Source organism: Uloborus diversus, chromosome 8 (genome assembly GCF_026930045.1).
Source record: "Uloborus diversus isolate 005 chromosome 8, Udiv.v.3.1, whole genome shotgun sequence".
Lineage (NCBI taxonomy): Eukaryota > Metazoa > Arthropoda > Arachnida > Araneae > Uloboridae > Uloborus > Uloborus diversus.
The window spans coordinates 66,742,138-66,765,833 of NC_072738.1; the positions used below are offsets into that span (position 1 = coordinate 66,742,138).

At 31.0% G+C, this 23,696-nt stretch overlaps 1 protein-coding gene across 1 annotated transcript in view; it reads right to left on the reverse strand.

The window, feature by feature from the left end:
• Window positions 1–23,696, reverse strand: part of LOC129227383 (WD repeat-containing protein 5-like) — a 49,526-nt gene that overhangs the window by 12,375 nt on the left and 13,455 nt on the right. Inside the window, exons 7-12 of the mRNA XM_054861935.1 lie at window positions 12,297–12,352; window positions 7,644–7,693; window positions 6,994–7,066; window positions 3,552–3,585; window positions 2,486–2,560; window positions 1,093–1,180 (exon numbers count right to left, since the gene is read on the reverse strand). Coding sequence (XP_054717910.1) covers window positions 1,093–1,180; window positions 2,486–2,560; window positions 3,552–3,585; window positions 6,994–7,066; window positions 7,644–7,693; window positions 12,297–12,352 — 376 coding nt within the window. The remainder of the gene's footprint in view (window positions 1–1,092; window positions 1,181–2,485; window positions 2,561–3,551; window positions 3,586–6,993; window positions 7,067–7,643; window positions 7,694–12,296; window positions 12,353–23,696) is intronic.

The following is a 23,696-nucleotide window of genomic DNA, read 5'->3' on the forward strand; positions in this document are numbered from 1 at the left end:
TGGTGTCAACTTTTCATATTTTTAAGAGAAAAATACATTTTTTTTTATTAAAAACATTTGAGTTAAACATATTGAGTGTAAAACGAGTGAGAACATCGGTTTTAAAATGAGGTCTGTTTGTAAAGTAAAAATTTACAACAGAGAGAAAAATCTAAAATTTCCTTATGTGGTAGAACATACTTTTCATAGTAAGAATTGAAAATAAACAACCAATCATTTATATATATATATATATATATATATATATATATATATTTATCATTTCCGTGCATTGGAACCCAAAAAACGTTTTTAAACACTTCCTAATACGATTTCGGAATCAAAACAACTTGCAGCTGCCTCATTTAATCATGAAATTCCAAAACTTTTAACAGGCTGATAAGCCTAAACCATTTGAGATTCGTCATAAATATTTTTTACACTTTCTTAAATACATAAAAAAAGTAACCATGCCACATTTCAATAAAATTCAAGACTGTGGGTGCTAAGCCACATTTTTTGACTGACTTTTTCTTTTTTTTCTAAAATAAATTAAAGAGATAAAAATATTGAAATGATGCATAAAATAAGCAGATATAAGGTAGCATCTAGTAAAAAACTACCCAACATTGAAAATAATTGAAACACTTGCTGGATGCAATAAGATTGAAATCTCAAAGGAAGCATGCAACTTTCGGCGCAGCACGTGTTTGACGTCATTGGCATGATTCCAAAACAAGTTTTCGGCAAATATCGCGGAGGATGAAGGTTCGACAGGAAAAAATAGAAAGAGTAAGAAATTGGAGATCAAACATTAAAAAAAACTTATTCTTTTTGGAATTTTTAGTAAAATAAGGCTTGAAACAGGCAAAAACAGGGAGGAAAGGTTTAAAAAGAGAACAGTAAAAGCCGTATCCCTGATTTCGAATAAGCCCTCTATCAAAAACTAAAAAAAGGCATGTTTTACGATCTTTTGCCTATTTAGGGATATAAAATATTTTTTAGACGCATTACTTAACCTTTCATGTAACGAACACACACTTAAACATCACACACACACACACTAAAAAATAAAAGCACAGTGTATGAATAAATAAGTAGCTTTTTACTTACCTGTATGACCATCTAACTTTTGGACAATTTCTTGAGAGTTAATGTTCCAAATGTACACCAGTCCATTTTCAGATCCAGACACAATGAACTAAAAGATTTTAAATTATTATCCTTTTTAATGCCTAACATTTCTAACACTTCCCTAAACTTATAAAGTATGGCAAACATATAAAATAACACTTTCCAATGTAAAAAAAGGTTGATTGATGGTAGTTTTGTTATCATCTGGGATCTGAAATTGCATTAACAGAAACTTTATGGAACATGCATAAAGAACAAAAACGCAATGTAAGCCTTAGAGAGAGCAAAAAAAAAAAAAAAGCCAACTAAACCCCTAGTTTGTAGCAAATTAATGCAGAAAAGACTTTTGAAGTTCCATTTTAGAAACATCAACAATATCTCTGTCTAAAACTGAACTTTGATGTTTTTGTAGCAAGACAGAGTTTAGTGCTTTTTTTTTTTTTTTTTTTGTAATAATGAAAGTAGAGTTAGTGATTTTTTATTTAAAAAATTTGTAGACATTAATTACTTACATAATATGTTTCATACAATAGATGAAAAAGCAACTTTTAAGCTATTTTTATTTCATGGCAGTAGCTGTTTTTTTAAAAATAATAGATATAAGTATAGACTAATTTCAATAGAAATGCATGATTTAAATTAACTTCAACGTTTATCCTTGCCCCGTAGCTACAACTACCAATCCTTCAACAATAATTCAAAGAAACCAGTAGTACCACTATTTCCTATTTTTTTTTTTAACTTGGCAGTTTTTCATGTTTATCAGTTTACAGTCAACAAAAGTTCTGAATGAATTCAATTAGTATAAAGAAGGCAAAAATCTTTGATAATAAAGCAATCTGAACTAATGAATTCATTCAATTTACTCTTAAAATTATGATAAGTACTCTAAATATTCAATAAATTCTTCAGTTTTATAAATACGTTATAATATTTGAATAACATGTGATTTTGTTTTATGCTTTGCAAAAAGATAAGGTTTCCACCATCATGTATGTTTTTAGTGTAAAATAATACGTTGAACAATTACTTTTCTGAACTATCTTAGTGATGGTGTATTTGAAAAACTTAAAATTTTGTTTTGTTCTGAACTAATTTTGAAGCCAAAGCAATATTGCAAGAGTCAGAAAATCTGTTACACACACACAAAGAGGGATCTATGTAGTTTTGTCCCTTGAAGTTAAGATTGTATAATGCAGTATAGTTAAATTTTGAGCAATACATTCTAAAAATGCAAAATTAATTTATAAAAATAAATTCAATGGATTTTAATCAATGGTTTTGTTAAAAAATCACTTGATTTGAATCGACAAACCCTAGAAAATAGTAATAAAATTTTCTTTTTAGAAATGTAAAAGCAAAAAGTAATTACCTTTCCTCCTGTCACGGAAAAATTTGCAAACATCGAAAACACTTTGTTTTGGTGACCAACATACATTTTTATACACTGCAAAGGCAAAATTCAATTTAGTTATTCTTTGGGGAAACAAATCAAACTTAGTAGTGTAATTTTAAATTTAACATGTAGCATTTGTAATAAAATTACATTAAAAAGAACAAGTATCCTTTAAGAACTAAAATAAAAATTGGTTTTAGAATTTCCAGTTGTACTAAGAAAAATTTAAAACTTGCTACAAAAAGAGATGAAAGTGGACTCAAGTAAAATTTTTGAAAGTTAAAAATTTAAAGTAATAAATAAATATCCCTTTTCAAAATGAATTTAATTGAACATATAAGGGCCAGGGGTGAAAGTGCACACCTTACAGCCCACTGCTGAGGCTCAAGGACATTAAAGTGTGATTTTATATTTTTCACGGTGTATTTCGTGCTTGTTTAAAAGTATTTTTTAGTTTGTTCTAGAAAAATTAATTAGTTTTATTTTTAAGAGCCAAGGGGATTAAGATTGCACCCTCTACCAGCTCTCGTAAATATAAACATGAGACTTAAGTAATTAAATTTTTTTCTAAAAGCCGGGGATGAAAGTACATCCACACCCCTGAAGACACTCATGGACATAAACATGGCTAATATTTTTCATGATGTAGTTTGTCCTTTGTTAAAAACGAATTTAATTCATATTATATTAAAATAAATTAAAAATATCATATATATTTGTTTAATAATCCCCCCCCCCTCAAAGCCAGGGGAGTGCAAGGAACCTTTTTGCACCTTTCTGCCGGCGTCCATGTCTATGTAGCAACCTGTCTATGACTAAAATTTTCTAACACTATTATTTAATGTAAGTCACACGTTTCCAATTATGATTTGAAGCATATTACATTAAAAAGTATTCCATTAAAAAATTTAAATTTCATAAACTCAATGGCAGTAAGATATTTGTTGCAAAATATTTATAACATATTTAAATACTTAATCATACTATAAAATGTTGAAATTGAAAGGTTTTCGTTGGCGGAAAAATCATGATGGAAGCATACCTTGCTTTTGCTCAAGTCCCACAGTTTTAGAGTGCTAAAAACAAAATAATAATAATAAAAGTTAGAAGTTGAAACTAAATAAATAATTTATTATGGAAAATATTACTTCTGATTTAAGAATTTAAACACTGAAAAGTACTTTCATTGTAAAAAAAATTCTGTAGAAAATTTTGATAAAAGTGTAAGTAAGGGCAAGGCTCAAAATCGCCGTAAAACAGAACCTTAAAATGGCTCGCTTTCTGTTCTGTTTCAGGAGAGCGTTGACTCCACTTGAGCCATATTTTACGCCAAAAAGGACAGTTCCCTACGAACAGAAAAATCTTCAATCTCATTGGATCTTTGCTATTTAATCAACGCCCCTGTAATACAAAGTATTATGGGATTTATCATTACTTGGGCGTGTATTTGACTCATAAACAATACAAATGAGCATGCGTTGGCAAAATATCACATAATAAAGCATTACTAGAAATAATGTGATTGAATTATACGATAAAGTGGGAGGTCACTTGTGAGATTTGCAATAAATAACGGAGCTCTCATCGTTTAATTTAATGTTGTGTTATTTTAGGTTATGGTAAAACTTTCAATGAAAGTCAATGGTTTGTTTTATTTACTTCCCGGTTTTTAAAGGTCTGGATTCACGGTCGCCACTCCACAGGTGGCGACCTAGTTTGAAAAAGTGGCAACCTAAAAAAACTTCCTCAGTCGCCGTAAGGTTCTCAAACATGCATTTTATGTCTTGCAATAAATTTATGACAAAGGTTTTATAACGTGGTAGTGGCAGGTTTTAAAAAATCACGATGCCTCGATCATTCTAAAAATTCTATGATGTGTACTAATTCTAAAAAAAAAAGATTATAAAACCCACAAAGAGTTGAGTTATAATTAAAAATATGTAGCAAAAAAAAAAAAAAAAAAAATCACACTAGTCATTAAATGACATTAAAAATTCATCAAATTGTTAAATAATCCATCCATTTCATTATTTATTTCTACCTTCGCCAAGCGATCATGTTATGATAATCCAGCCAGAAATGTGGCATTAAAAGTTTTATTAAAATGTAAAACATTCCATTAAAACTACATCAAACAACTTTACATATTTCCAATCTCACCAAGCAATGTATAACTCAACCAAAACATGTCATCATAATTATTAAAAGCTACATTAAAAATGTAAAAAAGTTGGCGAACTTAATTAAACCTCAAATTTCAATCTTGCCAAGCGATCAATAACTCAGCCAAAGCGTGTTAAAAATAAAATGGTCCATTTAAATACACAGCAATCCGCTAATTAAATTAATCGACATTTTTTTTGAATCTCACCAAGAAACCATATTTCCGTTATCCTTTCAAACTTTCAATGAAATTATTTAAATCTAGTCACGATATGAATTGTTGACATGTTTACACATATCGTATAAGTGGACTTTGTTACTTTGGAAGCCTGAAGTAAAGCTTATTTTGAGCATTTCACTAGTTGCTGTTTATTCAACCGTACTTTCAATTGATTTTTTGTCATTAATTGATCGGCATTGTCTATCTTCTCTGATGAACATTTACCAAACGCAACTTCATTTATGCAACATAAAAATGGCAAACGCCATCGCTAAATACATCGCAAGCTTCTATTGGTTTTTGGATAACGTAAAAATCTTTCAGAATCATAATAAATTCAATATTTTTCAGCTCTTGATTATGCTGCGTTTATGCTGTGGGAAAATAGAAAGACCCGGATGTAGGTAAGATTTCCCATTTCTGTCGATTTTCTGCTAATGTGGAGTTCGCTAAATACATCCTATTGGTTTTTGGATAACGTAAAAATCTTTGTTGTGTTGCTACAACCAAATTTCCCAGCCTAATGTGGAATGTTGCCAAAAAAAAAAAATAATAATCGGCATTTTTGAGTTTTATGCACAGTTCATACACTTGAAAAGTATACAAATATAAGACTGAATAAAAAACTGAATTTTTAAAAAGTGTTAATCAGCAAAACAATTACCATAATTATCAAATTAATTACTTCATTTATAACACTTACATGTTACTAACATAAGTAACTGATTTGGCTTTAGATAAAAATTTTGTAACAGAATTTTTATCCTAAGTTTTCAAAAAATCAACAGCAAGTTTTCAAGCTTTTCATCAGAAAGTGATCAAAGAAATGGAATAACTAGTTTTCCTCTTTACTTGGGAGAAATTCAATCACATTCTACATTACTACGAAGAATGCACAGGACTCTTAATGTAATATATGAAATTATTTCGAAATTTTACATATCACTTATTTATTAATTGTCCACATTGATACTATTACATTGAATACTTGATAGAGTTTCAGCTATCTGAAGTGCTGCAAATTCAGATTGAAGTATGTCAATCTCTTTATGAAGAGTAGTCAAGTCAAGGTGCAAAAAAGAGAAAGCCACGAAATTCCCAAAACCTTTAGCAGGCTGTATAATTTAAATTCTTAGAGCTTTATCATTTTTTTTTTTTGCTTTCTCAAAAACATAAAGAGTATACATGACAAGTTTCATCAAAATCTGAGACCAGGTGCTATTTTCTTTTGGTTTGACATGGAATGAATCAAATAAAATAAACTACAAAAAAACTTTTAAATAAAGAATTAAATAACTCTGTTTAAGTTAGCATATATTAAACTGCTTTCTAGCTTTTAAATTAATTGGAAAATTTGAAGGATGGAAAAAGATTAAAATCCTAAACAAGGCATGCAGTTTCCAGCAAAGCACATTTTCAAAACACTTGTTTTAGAGGAAATTGCTGTTGCACTGCTACTACTGAGCTATAGCGCCATCTGTTGAAAAGTAAGGAAATTTTTTTTGCTAAATGATTTTTTTTTCAAAATATTTCTTGAAAAATACTGAAAATTAGGAGATAATTTCAAAAAAAAAAAAAAGGAGTCTCATTAAAATATCGGATACTTGGCAGGTATATACTATACTAACGGTTACCTCTATTTTAACAGAAAAAGGTCAGAAACATTAAGGGAAACCTTTTCAATTTTTTGAGGAGTGAGGAATTATTTACTGAGAGGTAACATTTACAGAAGGCTTAGACTTAAGTGCCAAAAAAAAAACTGGTAGCTAATGCATTTTTTTGGCACTCAAGGCTTCCTTAAGAGGTTTTCCACCTCCAGCTCAGTCACTCCTATGCCGGGCTGATGAGTGCTAATAAGCACGAAAATGCAGTCCTCAGCTGGAATTGACTGAGCTGGCGGTGTATTTCATGTATTTCTGCCTTAGCCCTGGCTATGGGGCGGTAACTTACTTAATAGGCTTAGACTTTGTTTAATTAAGAGTTTCTGATAGTCATATTTAAGATGGAGGTAAATTATTCCTTTAAGCATTTTGAAACACAAATCTTTTATAAACGTAAGCTTTCATTCATTTTTTAAGTAATGAAATTGGGGAAAACCTACTTGTCTAAAGTTGCAGTCAATACATATTTTCCATTTGGTGAAAACTTTGCAAATGAAACAGATGCTCCATCACCTAAAAAAACACATATAAATTTATAAAAAGTTGTTTCATTGTAAACAATAACATTTTTATTACATAATAAACTTTTTTCACTAATTTTAATTACATTAATTTAAAAAAGAGATGGTCTAATATATAACATGAGGGTGATTCAATAAAGTGTGACTTCAAAAACATGATAATGTTGATTTCTGTGTATTATTCTTCAATACCACAGAGCTTTCACAATTTACTCAGAATATAAATTTTGTTTTGCTAATTTGCATTACAAATTTGGCTAATTTCAGGTATTTTTTTAAATTTTTATAAATTAAAAAAACACTTAATGAAATTTGGTGTTACGAGCTTATAAAAATAAAAAGCAGTGTAATTATACTTAAGTTTAATTAAAATGAGTAAATAAAGTACAATTCTTTTCTCAATGAATGTCACTATAATCCTTTTTTGAATTACAGAATTAAAAAAAAAAAGACAGACATGTTTTTATGAGTTTGGTATTTAGTGAATTGTCTGTAAATCGACTAAATTTCATTCTTAATGAGAACCTGCAATCAATGTCATATAACGAAGAAATAGAACCTTAACTTACCACAAGAGAATGTCTGCACACACTCCCAGGTCGATGTATCATAAATGTGGCTAAAATAGGAAATTATCAGTAACTATGAGTGTAACACACATATTTTTACACATATATACAGTACCAAATCTTGAATTCTAAATCCCAAAAATTAGGAAGACCCTAAAATTTGGGACTTTAAAAGTGCCTGACTTATTAATAACGAAAAATATCACCAATGAAGCTGCAAAATTCTTAAATGCCAGTAAATTGTGACTCAAGTAGAAGTAATTTCAGATTTTATTATTATTATTTCGATTTACAGGCGCTTAACTCAGGAAATCAAGATAGCACAAGAATACGCTACCAGTAAACAATGTTAAAAAGTAAAGATAATGTTTTCTTTAGCATGGGAGGGCGGAGACAGGGCCACCAAGAGGTCATGGCAGCCTAGTCGTAAACAAGGGGCTAGCTGAGAACTAGAGCAGTATAAAGTTTTACTGGAGCAGGGAGGGGACGACCATGCTGACAAGGGGCCTGCCTTGGCTCTTGGAGACCCTCGGTAGAGAAGTTGACTTTCATTGCCTATTCAGGCATTTATCCACCCTTCTGCTTTCCATTAGAATTGACCAACCTACCCATTTTTTGTAAAATAAAAACCATTCTTTTTGCCTTCCTGTTAGTTAAATTATTTAACATTGTTATATTTAAGCTCAAACCATAGTTTATTCAGATCTCATATATTATCAGATCATAACATAAATTGATTTCTGCCCTCTCTCTCTCTCTCCCACCCCTCAAAACAAAAAAGAGTCATTAAAAATTTGCTATTAAAATTTTTCCAACTACAACACACATTCAAAATAATGGAATATCAGAACTGTTTGAACAAAACTTCTCCCTGAATTGGAAAAAATGAAAACATGCAAATTAAAAATTTCAGATATTATTATTTTAACAACTTTTGGATCATTAACACATTGGAAAAATAGATTTTTTTATATGGGTCAAAAATTTAGAATAATCTATTCATTCAATGTGAATTTTGAAAAATAGCGAAAATATTTGCATACCTGTTAGCCGATAGTTTGTCACAAGTATGGAGCTTGGGCGCCCGGATAATTTTATGCTCTTTTAAAAGCCGCTTATTGTTAAAATGGGTCGTCAAGGTAATAAATAGGGAAAAAACGAGTTGCATATTGTAACTATCAACTCGATTCAAATGAATGTTTTACAATCTACGGTATGTAAGATTTTAAAAGAATAATAGGATTGACCAACTAAAAATAACCGAAGTAAACGAGGTACAAAAATTGTAACACCTGGCAGAGATGAATCCAAATTAAAGTAAATCGACGAAAATAATCATTGAAAAATGCTTCTTACATCCATAAGTGTTGGAAAGAATGTATAGTTATCTTATCCAGGCCAACTCCACTTGGACAGTTGCATAAACTGCTGTTTTAACTGCGGATCTACGAAGCAAGCCCAAAGATATATATGAAGCAGAAATGTGCACGACTCTCCTGGAGCAAAGAAAAGCTCATACATACAGGGGCAACAAGGTTGGAAAAGTATTATATTAAGTGATGAATCTTTTATTGAAATGTCGGTGAACAAAAAAAGGTGTTCGGGTTTGATGTTAAAAAAGAAAAGCGTATGAGAAATCTTGTGTAAGACATTCTCTCCAATTTGACACATCCTTTTTGGTTTGTGGCAGTATGAGGGCTGCTGGAATTGAGAAATTATATATATCTTAAAATAAAAATAAAACAATGCGTGACTTCTGCTCCCAGTAACAGAAACTTTCTAACCAGTCTGAGACACCATTTTGGGCAGTTGAAAATAATCTGCAGCATTATAATTAGTTTTATTTTAAGTTTCATAAAATACTCAAGTCCCTTGTAAAGGTCAAGAATCAGAAAATTTTCAACTGGCCAGTGCCACTAGACCTGAAAAATTAGTGGCCATCACTGTCGCCGAGTTTTAAAGTATAAAGGGGGGAGGGGCAGTTTTAACTCCTTTCATAAAAATAAATAGAACTCTTCGCACTATAAAAAAATTATTCCATACATATTTATTTAAGTACGGAAAATGCAAGTCAAAATAGGTTTTTGAATTTTATCAAAAAATTAATGAATAAATAAATTAGTAAATGAGAAGTTGGCAGGAAACTGCATTTTAGATGAATGTTTTAGTTTATAGCAAAGCTTCTAAGGTAATGAGGATCAAATACAATTGTGCAGATAATGGTTCAGATTTTTCCTGAAAATAATTATTAAAAAATAAATCTATTTTTTTTTTTTTTTGATATTTTCAATAGTTTGTATTGAGGGTATATATCCAATTCTGTATCCAACTTAGGCAAGTGATAGTCTCATCTATTACCTTCTTGCGAATGACCAAACATGGTGTCTACGGGGAAAAATTCATGATTATAAATAGATTTTTGAATTTGTTACATAAAAGTAGTAATAAATTAAAAATCCTTAAAAAACTAATTTAATTGAAAAAGTCAGTTTTTAGCACATTAGCCTCCAAAGCAATGAAGAGAAATAATATTCTGAAGATAAAATTTTGCATTTTTAAAGACAATAATTAAGAATTATCTAATTAAAAAAAAAAAAGATTTGCAGCACATTTTAAGTTATTTTTATTAGTTTGCAGTTAAATAAAACATCCAATCCTGCTTTGTTTTTGACAACTTAGGCATTTAAGCGTCTTATCTACTTTGATCTTATGAATGACCAAATACGGCGACTATGTTTCTAGCTGAAATGCTGAAGCATCCGTTGCCTTTACGGTCAAAAAAAAAATCTTTGCCAAGTTGTATTTTTTTTTCTTTCTTTCTTTTTGTTTTCTTTTGGTAAAATTATCTGCAGGTAGCTGAAAAATCTGCGACGCACGTTTCCCAGTTTCTGCTACCGGGCTTTCGCTGTTTATCAATAATACTGCATGATACTTCATCTGAGGCGCACATTTAGTGACACTTATTCTTTCAACAAGATTCTACTCCGTGTCAATTCTCTAAATCGGCTCATAGATTTTAAACAGAAAGAAGAATTTCGGTATTAAACTGGTCAAGCAACTCTACCAATCTCAATACAGTCAAGAATTTGTGGTACCGTCAAATCTAAAAAAAGAAGTTCAAGTTCTGGAGCCCGCCAACAAAAATGAGCTTGTTGCTACATTGAAGAGGGTATGGAAACAGTGTCAGAAACGATTAATGTAAACAGGTGGTAGAATCCATGTGTGAAAAGATTAAAGCATTTTGAATCCAGCAAAAAAAATGACGCATTCTGGTATTGATATTGCTCTTTTGAAAAAAATGTTTCCCCCATTAAGTCAAATATTCTAATTTTTCGACTTAATGTAAACCTTCATCACTATAAACTTTTGGATTATTCTGTCTAAGGTTATTTTTAATTGAATATACAGTCGGACCTCCATATATCGAAGTAGCAAATTGTCGGAAAAAGATTCGATATATAGAAACAATCTTATTTTATCATAAAAATCTCCTAAAACATTAAATTAAATCTAATTTTAGTGCATGAAATCCAATTTCTAATTTATACGAGCATCGAATTAAACGAAAGTTAATAACTGAAAAATTAATAGAAATTACATTTTTTGTGCCTTCATACATCTTCATTCTTCGGGAGTTCAACTTGATTCGCAACATAAGGGGATTTTCGTTTTGACAATGCAATCGAGAGAAAAGTAAAAAATCAATCTACTTAATCTGAATGATTTTTACTGAAGCTAAAAAGACTAGGAATGATAATCAACAGACAAAAAAGATAACTTGAAACTGATTTTATAGTGTTACTGGTTACAACTAAGATTTGAAATAAACTTGAGGGAATTTAAGAACTCCAGAACGGAACAACGACCTATCTACACACCCCTCAAACCCAGATTTCTTATGAGTTTCTTAGCAACCATTAGTAAACATAATTTTCTCCCCTAACCTTCATTTTTCATGCGACAAATAGTCTAAAGTGGAGAAAAAAAATCTACGAATGTCTCGAAAAAAATTTCGATATATAGAGATTTTTTCGATATATAGAAACAATTTTTCTATGTAATGAACATTGAAATTTGCTGCGATTTCGATATATAGAAAATTTCGATATGTGGAAGTTCGATATATGGAGGCTCGACTGTATTTGAAATTTAATGCACACTTTAAGGTCAAAGAAAGGTGGCACGTTCAATTAAATACCTAATTTGCACTTATATTTGGTTAGAACAAACTTTTCCCCAAAAAGTGAGACGAATTCTATTATTTTGAATTTGTGTTGTATGATCATTATAGGTACCTAATTATTTTTCAGTATAAGGTGTTTTTTTTTAAAATTTTCCTACAAATATTTTTCCAAAGAATTTCTATTTTCTCTCCCACCATCAGAATAAGGGCACTTTATAATCGTGTAAACAACGATAAGATACTGGAAGTGGTATGGTTCATGCTTTTTTTATTGGGTTTGTATTGTGATAACATTATAGTGAACCACCATGTGGGTGTAGTTTATTTTTGCTAACTGGTGTGCTGTAACTTGAAGCAGCATTTCTCAACCCCTTTAGCCTTGTGGACCAAGTGCAATTTCAAAATAAAGATTACAAAAAAAAAAAAAAAAAAAAACTTGTAAATCAATGTTGCAAAAAGTATTAGCTTACCATAAACCGTCATTGCTGGATGATAATGCTTTAGATCCTGACCAATCAAAATCAACCTAGAAAAAAATGTATCTACATCAATTTATAGAAAAACATAGAAATAAATTCTTTAATGAAATTTTGTACAGAGATACTTGATAAAGCTTCAAGTACTATAATACATATTTGTACCAAAAAGTTTGTTATCAAAAACAAAAATTAAAATTATAAAATCCATTCTTGGAAGAAAAAAAAGAAACACTTTGCTATCCTATGTAAATTTCTAATATTTATCAGTTTAGCTGTTTCTAATGCATTACTTTACGTACATAGTGTATTGATACATGTATAAAACTAACAAGAGATTCTAGACCTTAAATGAGCAATAGGTGCAAGCATGGTAAAAACCATTATGAGCTAACTCCATAGATAATGCTCAGGGGTCTAGCCAGAGGATATTTGGGTCCGTTAACGGACCCTTCACAAAAACCCAATCAACCAAAACGGACCTTTCACAAAATCGCGATCGAACAAAACGGACCTTTCACAAAATCCCGATCAAACAAAACGGACCCTTCACAAAATTCTGATAAACAAGATCGGATCTTTCACAAATTGTTTATTGAAAGAACAAATCTGAAAGCAAAATAACGCATATTTCTGTGTATAAATTGAAGTCAAATTAGAGGGATCAGCTTATTTTGGGGGGGAAAAAAAAAATCGGCACTCTTGCGATGCTCCTGCAAGGGATAAATGATTGCTACTGCCAAATAAATATAATGGTTGTTTGTTTTATCACAGCTAATTAGCAGCGGTGTTGTTGTAAACTTTTCTGAAAAGGCATTGGTAAGCACTTTTCTCCCCCCCCCCTGCTCATGATTTAATAAACAATAATAATATATATCTGCGAAATGAACTTAGAGCTGCAAAGGGATAATAGTAAGGGTGGGGAAAAAATATGATCTCTTCCGATAGGGTTACCAACTTCAAAATTATCACCACTTAGCGTCTGGCGTTGAACCTTTAATAATGACTTGATTAGAAAATATTGTCTTCATTTCACCAGCTTGTCAATATTTGCGTTTTTACGGTGCGGTGCGATGTTTAATTGTTATTTTGGGAGAATATTATATGGGTTTTGATTTTTCGATGCTAACAAGGATGATTAACTTTAAGTAAACACTTTTAATTACCGTATTTTTTTCTTTAGATGTCTACATTTTGAAAAATGCAATCTTTTAACATCCGATTTGAGAATCATATTTTGTTCTTTTTTCAAGCTAACTTCCCTTAATTAGGATGCAAATAAATGAAAAGTCTCTTTATTTATGTTGGAACTCTCATTTCAAGTTTTTAAAGCAAAATTCCATTTTCTGTTATGAGTCAAAAATTAAAATGATGAATAGATGGTTTATTTTATTGTTTTATTTATTTTTGCGTCAACTGTGTCCACAGATATTAATGAAATGTTTATCATAGGACTCTAAAATGCAATTTTAAAATAATTTTATCAAAAATATTTCTTTTACAAGTCGTTTTTATACTTTTGATGCCTTCACTTTGAGAATTGCGATCTCTTTGCATCCGCTATGAAAATCCGATTTTTCGAATTTTTGATGTTTATTCCTCTTTGTTAAGAGATAAACAATTAAAATATCTTTTTATTTTTTGTTAAAATCAGGGAATTTATAAGTTTAAATCGAAATTCTGTGTTTTTTAAGAGTGTCTTGGGTCAAAAAGTTAAATGCTGAACCCTATTCTGAAATTTATTTTATTTATTTATTTTTTTGTTACAATTATTTTAAATACTGTACAGAAATATTTCTAGTATAATTTAACATAATGTAGAATGGTAGATAAATATTGATACTTGAGAGAGCGATGCTCCCCCCCCCCCCCGCCAAATATCAGAAAAACACTTCAGAATGATTTTCTCGACATAGAAGAGTAAAACACTCAACTTAAAGTTTAATTTATGCAGTTTGTGCCATCTCTAAATTCTTAAATTTCGTTTCAACAAATTTTTTTTTTTTTTTTTTTTTTTTTTTTTTTTTTTTGCGAAATTATTTGATTTTTTACAAAATTAATTCATTTTTCACAAAATTATTTGATTTTTCACAAAAAACGGACCCTGTGAAAAATCCTGGACAGACCCCTGATGCTAAACTTGATACTTCAATGTAAAACTACATGTTTGATGTAATTAGGGGTGAGAGAATCACAATTTTGTATTAAGATTGGTAACTGTTTCTCAACCATAAATATAATTTATAAATTAAAAAGTGCCTATAATTATGGGACATCCTATTTTCTGTTTTTCTAAACAAATTCAACACCTTTTCTAAAAAATTAACACTAACTTGTACTTCATGTACTTACAAAATAGATTCACCTTACAAAATAGATATATCTTCAATTCATATGTTTACAAATACAAATGTGACGACCAGCAACAGGCTCTGGGCCCAGCTAGGCTGGTCCTAGTCAATTAATTAGTCCCCAATGAAGATCAATGGCCCTCTTAAAGCTAGCCACTCCCTTGCTCATTACCGCCTCTTCCGGTAAGCTATTCCAAGTGCCCACGACCCTGCTAAAGTAGTAGTTTTTCCTGATTTCCAAGTTAGCCTGAGATTTAAATAGCTTAAAACAATGACCCCTTGTCCTGCTTTCCCCGCAAAAATTTAATCCATTTACATCTTTCATTTTGATAAATTTAAATAACTGAATCATGTCCCCCCTGACTCTCCTTTGCTCCAGGCTATACATGTTAAGCCTATTAAGTCTGGTATCATAATCTAAATCTGAGAGTCCCCTTACTAATTTAGTTACCCTTCTTTGAACCCTTTCCAATACGAAAATATCTTTCTTCAGATAAGGCGACCAAAACTGAACAGCATACTCCAAATGAGGTCTTACTAAACTCCTATATAAAGGCAGAAGAACTTTCTTAGATTTGTTTGAAATAGATCTCTTGATGAACCCAAGCATTTTGTTGGCTTTGTTACTAGCAATACTGCACTGTTGACTAAACTTGAAGTCCTGATTTATAAAGACACCCAGATCCATAACATTTTCAGCCTGATTTATGACTGAACCCTGTAAATGATATCTCATACGCTTATTTCCATGACCTAAGTGTAGCACTTGACATTTCCCTACATTAACTGCCATACCCCATTTATCTGCCCACTTAGTAATATGATCTAAATCCTCTTGCAGCTGTTTTACTTGTTCTTCATTTTCGACAATCCCCATAACTTTTACATCGTCAGCAAAACAATTCATGCTTCCAGAAATATTTTCATTGATGTCATTCATAAATATAATAAACAAAAGAGGCCCTAAAACTGATCCCTGAGGAACCCCACTTAAAACATCACTCCAATTAGAATGATTTCCTCTCACAACTACTCTTTGCTTCCTACCAGTAAGCCAATTTCTAACCCAAAGTAAAGTTTTTCCTCCTATTCCAATGTCAGCTAACTTGCTGAGAAGAGCAACATGCGGTACCTTGTCAAAAGCTTTTTGAAAGTCAATATAAACAACATCCACACATTTTTTGTTATCTAAAGCTGAGGTAACCTTGTCGTAGAAATGCAATAAATTAGTAGTACAGGATTTACCTTTCCTGAAACCATACTGCAAACTAGTCAACAGACTATTAGTCTCTAAGAACATCATGATCTTAATTTTGATCAAAGTTTCGAAAGTCTTACAAATCACCGAAGTCAAACTTACAGGTCTATAATTCCCAGCAAGACCTTCAGACCCCTTCTTGAAGAGGGGCGTTATGTTAGCCACAGGGTTGGCTTTTTGCCGGCAGAAACTGGTTTTTGCCCTGCCAGTGGCAGAAACTGGTTATAACCGGTAAAAACCGGCAGAAACTGGCAAAAACTAGAAAACGTTTTTAATAGCTCTAGTAATTACTTAATGACAGGCAATTAAGTAAAATAAAAAATATAACTCCATTTCGTCATTGCAAAAACTTAATATAATAGTTATTTAATAATTAGTGTAAAAATGTTAAATAACAAGACTGACATTTCTAAAGCAAAGTAAAATTTATCATAGTTGAAATTGCTATGTATTAGAAATTTTAGCCTTGTAATGTTGTAAGTAACAAATTTTTCAGTTTATTGTTTATAATTATTTTGTTTGCATTTAATATAAAGTGTAATATATATATATATATATATATATATATATATATATATATATATATATCAAATTTTTAAATAAATACAGATTTATTTTATTTCATTAAACTCTAAAATTCAAGAACTTGTCATTTTACACTTAATATAACTGAATAAAGCTATTCTCAAAGAGCTTAATCAAGCAGTTACTGATAATTATTTACTCGCCTATATGCTCCATCTAAAGTATTTGGGAGTAAATTTATCATGTAATCAAGAAGAAAGTGCCAGAACTTTACTCACAAATATTAACCCTGATTATGTACCTTATACCATTGTTTTACAAAATAAATCGAGCCCTTTTCCCAAAACTTATTTTTCCCAATCACGTTGTAACAACTACTTCAAATACCACATGGTGGTACCTGCTTGAAATTGGTTAGGTTTAGAAACAGCGTCAAAACTTGTATTTTGTTACAGGCTGCTGCAGTGTGAAAACAATGTAAAATTTGATTTTGAATGGGGATAGTGTTGTAAATCAATTGTGTTTGGGTTAATATTTAATTATTTTTCTTATAGATTTTCTATTGTATATCAGGAATTGCATTTATGGCATTTTTTGAGTTTCTGCCATAAATGTGGCAGAAAGGGGTTTTTGCCATGCCGGTTTTAACCGGTTTCTACCAGTGGTTTTTACCGCCTCGGCAGAAACCTGCCAACCCTGGTTAGCCAGCTTCCAGTGTTCCTTACTGTGAATAGTATTTTATTGCATGTGTCTATATTTTTGGATCAGGGTGCAAGTTCAATTATACTGCTAGAACTTATGATGTTAAAGGCAAGAAATAAATATGACAGTTTAAACATAACAAATTTTTACTCATCTCAAAATTGTATACAAATATAGCTGTCATACACACACTTTATTGCTCTTATATTATCTTCCTCTTACCTAATATACTTTAAACAAAAATAGGAAAATGTCCCCTCAAAGAATATAACCTATTTCAAAGAGGAGGAAAAGCTATGTTTGCCATAAAACTAGATCTCCCCAAAGAATAACAAACAATTTTTGTTAAGTAGACTATCAGGTTGGCAAAATTAGTTTGCTTGTTGGCAATTTAGAGCTTTTCTTTCGCATTTTAAAAAGTTTAGAAGAAAATTTTAAAAAAATTACAGTGAATTTTTTCTGAAAAAAAATTTGGTAATTTTGAGGGAAAAAACAGACTTTACTGACTAAATTCTATAAATACTGACTTGTACTGACCAATTTTCAAAATACTGAATTTTACTGACCAGTTTTATGCCCTGATGTATTTTTTACAAACAACATTGATCATTATTTAGGCACTTGCTAGAGAATTTTAACAACTGAGACAAGGGGAAGAAATAGATAAAGCTGATTCAAAAGTCAAAACCATTTAGTCAGCTTAAGAGTTTACAATCAAATTTTATGGATTTTTTTTATTTTTTAACAGCTTTTTTGCACAAAAACTTTTTTGTTGACTCTTGAATTTGCAAAGCAAGAATTAGTAAACTTTTTCAATTGCATATACAAATTTAGTTGTATTATACTGCTGTACTAAATGTATTTGATAAATAACAATTTTCTTTGATGTAGCTAACTTTGGAAATACAATCCCAAGTAGCATTAACTCATCCGCCGATCATCGAAATCCGATCAAGCTTTGACCCCCGCCTGATGATCGGATTCTGATGAGTTTTCATTGTAAATTGCTCCAATATGTCTCATCGGCAATAGTAGAATCCGATCATCGAAATCCGATGAATTTTGCTCCCTATACTGATGAGATTTGGAGCAATATATGAGCAGTGCTTTTCCAAGGCGATGAATTTAGGATGAAAATACGATGAGAAGTAGTAACAGCAGCAATATAGGGACAAGCAGGAGGAAAAAAATTTAACTGAGAAGGTGATCGACCATCTTGGATGATCACGTGACCCTTCCGCCATTTTGAAAACTTCCAGGAGGGGTATTTTCGAATGACGTCATTTGGGACAATTATTTAATATCTTTTTTATAACTTGTTTATTTAATTTCTAATTTTTCTTTTGGTGATTCGAGAGTTTAACCTAAGTTGCTTTGGCCGGGAATCGAACCCTAAGCCTCTGGAATACAAGCTTCATATTCTAACCACTAGACAAGTAATGTTCTTTCCAAGGAGGAAAATAATTTGTTAAATGGAAAATCATTTGTGGCACCATCTATCGGGGGCCAAGACCATGACAGATTTCTGAACGGAAAGTGAGAATTTTATTCAGTGAATACGCTTGTGGCGCCAGCTAGTGAAGAGTCGGAGTCGATCATTTTGTCCGCAAACCAAGTCAGAGTCGGTAATTTTGGGAGTCAAATTGAACGGAGTGGAATTGTTTTGGAGATAGAGAGAAATCATTGAAGAGTCGGAGTCTCATTTTGTTCACAATTCTAGTGAAGTAATCGCTAATTGGGGTCCGAATCGTGGAGTTGAAGTTGAATTGATTTTGCAGCAAGTCGGAGTAAACCCTTCTAAAATCCAGAAGTCGGATTCGGAGTCAAAGTCATTTTTCCTCCGATTCTCAACACTGAATGTTGATCCGTATAGCCTTACGCTTGATTAGTGATGTGGATCGGGTAAATACCCAGTGGGTAGGTAAATATTTTTTGGGTATTTACTCAAAGCCTGGATAAATATCCAAAAACTGGCTATTTTGCAAAAAAATACAGAAAGTGAATGGGAAATGTTTTTGAAAATCTAAACATGAAATAATTGGTAAAATTGATACATATATGTGTATTACACAGTTTATAATATTTTTTATTGAAAGACTTGATGAAATTATGAAAGAAACATATCGTGAACCAAAGAATCTTTCTTTTCAATGTCATAATTGGAGCAATTTATTGATGAACTTCAGGATTTCAAAATCACAATCTAGGTTAGTCATATTCAAAATGGAAAAAAAAAAAAGCATGAGGGATGTTTGGAAGAATAAGCTGAGAAGTTATTGAGACTATGATCTTATTTATTTTATTGCTGTTTAAGTGATAACGTGGCAAATATAGAAACAGTGTTCCCATTAATAAGCAAAAAAAAAAAAAATGTTTTCTGTAGCCTTGCTCATTTACATTTGCTCCCCGGTTCTTCATGATGAAATTTTATTCAAACTATTTTTAATACACGCAATTAGTGCTGTAGGGTGGGATGGTAAATATTTTTGTGGGGTATTTATCCGAAGGCAGGGTAAATCCCCTAGAATTGCGCATTTTGCAAAAAAAATTTAGGTGGTATCAAAAGGTGATGATTTTCTTTTTAAAACATAAACTGTAAAGTGAAATAGTAAAAATACAAAAATTTACATATTATAATATTTTTTAATTAAAGGCTTAGTGAAATCTTATCAAAAAAAAAAAAAAAACTGAACTATTCGTTGAGAATAACTGGATATGTAAATATCCATTTCATCTCAAGGAAAATCTCATTTACAAGCTTACGTAAGAGTAGATGTAGGTCTTTTTCTTTGTTCCATGCTTATGTTCTTCCCAGGTTTTTCCTCTTGCAATTGAGTTCATTTGTCTTTTCTTGTTGTTTGAATTTGTTTTGATAAATAACTGTGATGCTTGTATTTTTCGCTTGGAAATGTTTTAATTATTTAAGTTCTGTCATGCTTATATTTTTGACTTCCGGTATCCCCTTTGCTTGACTTGCGAGAAGTCGGGGCAAGCACTCACGAAACATCTCATGGTTTTTCCCTACCCTCGGGGAGTAGCCCCCGATGAGGCGCCAGAGAGTTTTGGGATTTTTATTCAATTTTACGTTTCTTTTTGTTAAATTTTATATTGCTATCAAATTTTATTTGCTACTAAATTTATTGACAACCAGTATCAAAGTTCTGCCAGTGGCGCTTGTTGAACTGAGTATTGAAGCTTGATTCAATTTAGGTTGAATTATTTGAATTGTCCTGGTTTAAAATACAGATTATGTTAATGTTTCTTAGATAGATACAGATTATGTTAATGTTATATATATATATATATATATATATGAGATGCAGAATACGCCTCCTGAACCCTTGAACTTGGTTTGGAGCGAATTTCTACAAAAGATATAGGTAAAGAAATAGTAATAATAAATTGAGCGACATTTCATTACATTTTGATGTCACACAGGGACAAATTACTGGGTTATAAAAGACTAGGACCTTTAAAAATTGATGTTTGCTTTTTTTCGTAAGCAGTTAAGCTTTTTACTTTTTGTAGAATGGCTTTTTATATCTGAAATTTGGCTATTAACATTGATTAGGCATATCCAACACATTTAATGTGAATATCATATTAGATTGTTAAGTTGTTTCACACAATAATTCTTCAAATATCTGATCAAAATACAATTTTTGGGAAAAAAATTATTTTGTATATGGTTGTTTATACATATACATATTGGAATACATACAGAAAAGTATTTTAGTTAAATACAATTTTTTGAAATAAATACCCGGGTAAATACCTATTTTGGGTATTTACCCCTAAAAATAAATACCTGGGTATTTTAAATCATTACGTTTAATCAATAGTTGGATATTCAAATAATAAAATTTATCCTATTCTAACAGTTGGGAGATTTCCAAAAATTTTAGATTGGGAAAATTTTTATCGGAAAATTTAAACGACCTACTTTTTGTCCGATGAAATGCAGCTCGGAAAATCTTCATCTGAAAATTTTATCGTTAAGATCTCTTTTTCCGATGAAATGTAGCTCAGCAAATTTGCATCGGAAAATTTGATTGTTACGATTTCGTTTTTTGATGAAATTTCGCTTGGAAAATTTTCATCGGAAAATTTGATCGTTACGATCTTTTTTTCCCAATGAAAATTTGACCAGCAAATTCTTATCTTAAAATTTGATCGTTACGATTTCGCTCATCGAAAACCGGTTCTCAGATTCTGATCGCAACGATATCAGCATGCGTTACACGATGAGTTTAGGAGTCGTCGATGATAGACCGAGCAAAATCCAATGAGTTGATGCTACTTGGGATATGCACCTTGTATGTATGAGGCATTTAAAATCAATACCAGCTCAATCCATGAATTTTTCGGGTTTTTTTATTTCCTAATCTGATACCATTCTGGTCTTTACTATCACGTAACAATGAAATAAAAAACTAGCAGATACTATTGATTTAAAAAAATAAAGTCATACTTCGAAGATAATTCAAACAAAATAAATTTCTTGGGAAAAAATAAGAAGGCAATGCATGAAATATTTTTGTCTCTCCTGTCAAATTAAAAAATGGAATGAGCCAATTTTGATACAAAACTGTTCATATGAAATACTTGGTTTCAAACAGTTTCTGAAATGAAGCATTAACTGCATTTATTATCTTTACTAATAATAAAGCTCAAAGTCTCTCTGCCAGATTGTCTGTGACACGCACAGCGCCTAAACCGCTAGGCCGATTTTCATGAAATGTGGAACAAAGTTAGTTTGTATCATGGGGATGTGCACCTTGAAGCGATTTTTCGAAAATTCGATTTTGTTCTTTTTCTATGCAAATTTTAAGAACATTTTCCTGAGCAAAATTATCATAAGATGACCGAGTAAATTAGCAAGTTATCATAACGTGGAACCGTAACATGGGCAAGCCAATCGGTGAGAAATTGACTATACATTATTTGTAAATATACCAGGTGAACCAAAAGACCTTTTAATTTTCTACTATGGGCAAAGCCGTGCGGGTACCAGTGGTTATACATAAAATTCACCAATGATAAGAGGGAAAGATTTAAAAAAAAATTCCAAATAACTTCACACATTACTGATAGCATTATGGCAACGGGAAGTTTTTCTTACTATAAAAAGAAAAGGTAAAGTAATAACAAAAGAAAAAAACAGCATTCAGCACACAAAATCTAGCTTCTAGCATTAATTTGAATTTTATCTTGAATTCAAATTAGAGACGTACTGAGTAGTCGGTAACTACTGGGTACTCGGCCAAATTGTGATCAGGTACTATGTCAATACCGAGTAGTTGTAAAAAATTAAATATTGTTCAAGACAGATTTAACAACTAATAAAAAACGGGAAGCATATAATCGACTGCAATCATTTACAATTCAAATTTACTAATCAAACTTAAATTTTTAGAATAATGAAGTTTGTTATTCTTCAATGGAATAAATCTTTATTTTAATGTCCCCAAAGTTTATAAACGTTATTCATTAAAATTGGGGCAAACAAAGTAAACATAGAAAATATGATTTTTTTTTTATTATTATTAAATGGATTTTTGCTACAAACAAAAATTACTTATTAAGAGCATAAAAATACCTTTTTGCTTATATAAAAAATAAAAGCAAATAAAACATTAAAAGCATACTTATGCAGAAACACTGCAGACACTGGTTTTGGCATTAGAAGGAATGCCTTTTTCGCTGCATAAAATGCAAGCTTATGGATTTAAAGACATCTGTCGGATTTTTTTGTTGAATGTCATTACATTCATCAGCTCACTTTATGCTCAGAAAAAGATGTTCCTTGTAACACAAAAACATGTGTCTGCAGTGTTCCTGCACATTTGTGCTTTTAACATTATTTTATTTGTTATTAAAAATTATTTTTCTTTGGTGGGCTAGAACTATAATAAATTGATATAACTTGTTTTAATTGCAACTTGATTAATCATCCATTTTATTTATTTATTCATTTTTAATATGATTATATATTAATATGATTTTCATATACTGAAAACAAAAGATAACAAAGGTTGAAAATAATGATCTGATCAGTGCAAAATTTTTCTAGTCATAGGAATAGAATCACATAAAAAATTAAAACGATTGGGTTTTTCAAAAGAGGATGCAATCGGATTTAGAAATGCGCAAAAATCGGGACTAAGCCAAAAAATCGTAAAAACAAGATCCAAATGCATAAACTTGATGATATTGTGCCAAATATGCTAAAGGAACTACCACATTAAAAGGAAAATTGAAGTTTTGGAGCAAGTTTGTCCAATTTTGGCGCAGAAAAGTCCATTTGGCAGTTTGCTGGAGCAGTTTGTGTTGGAGCAGTGCAGGATCGTCGATTGGCGCAGCTTGCAGATCTCTGTAATAGCAAAAAACATAATTTGAAATCAAGATGCCAAAACTGGAATTAATGCCAATGGCTGGATGCTTTTGTCTAAAGAGGGTTGAGTAAAGTTGATAGGGTTGAGTATAAATCAACTCAATTCTGGGGGACATGGATGGAAGGGGGGGGGGGGCATGGACCTAGTAGCCAGTGTGGCTCGA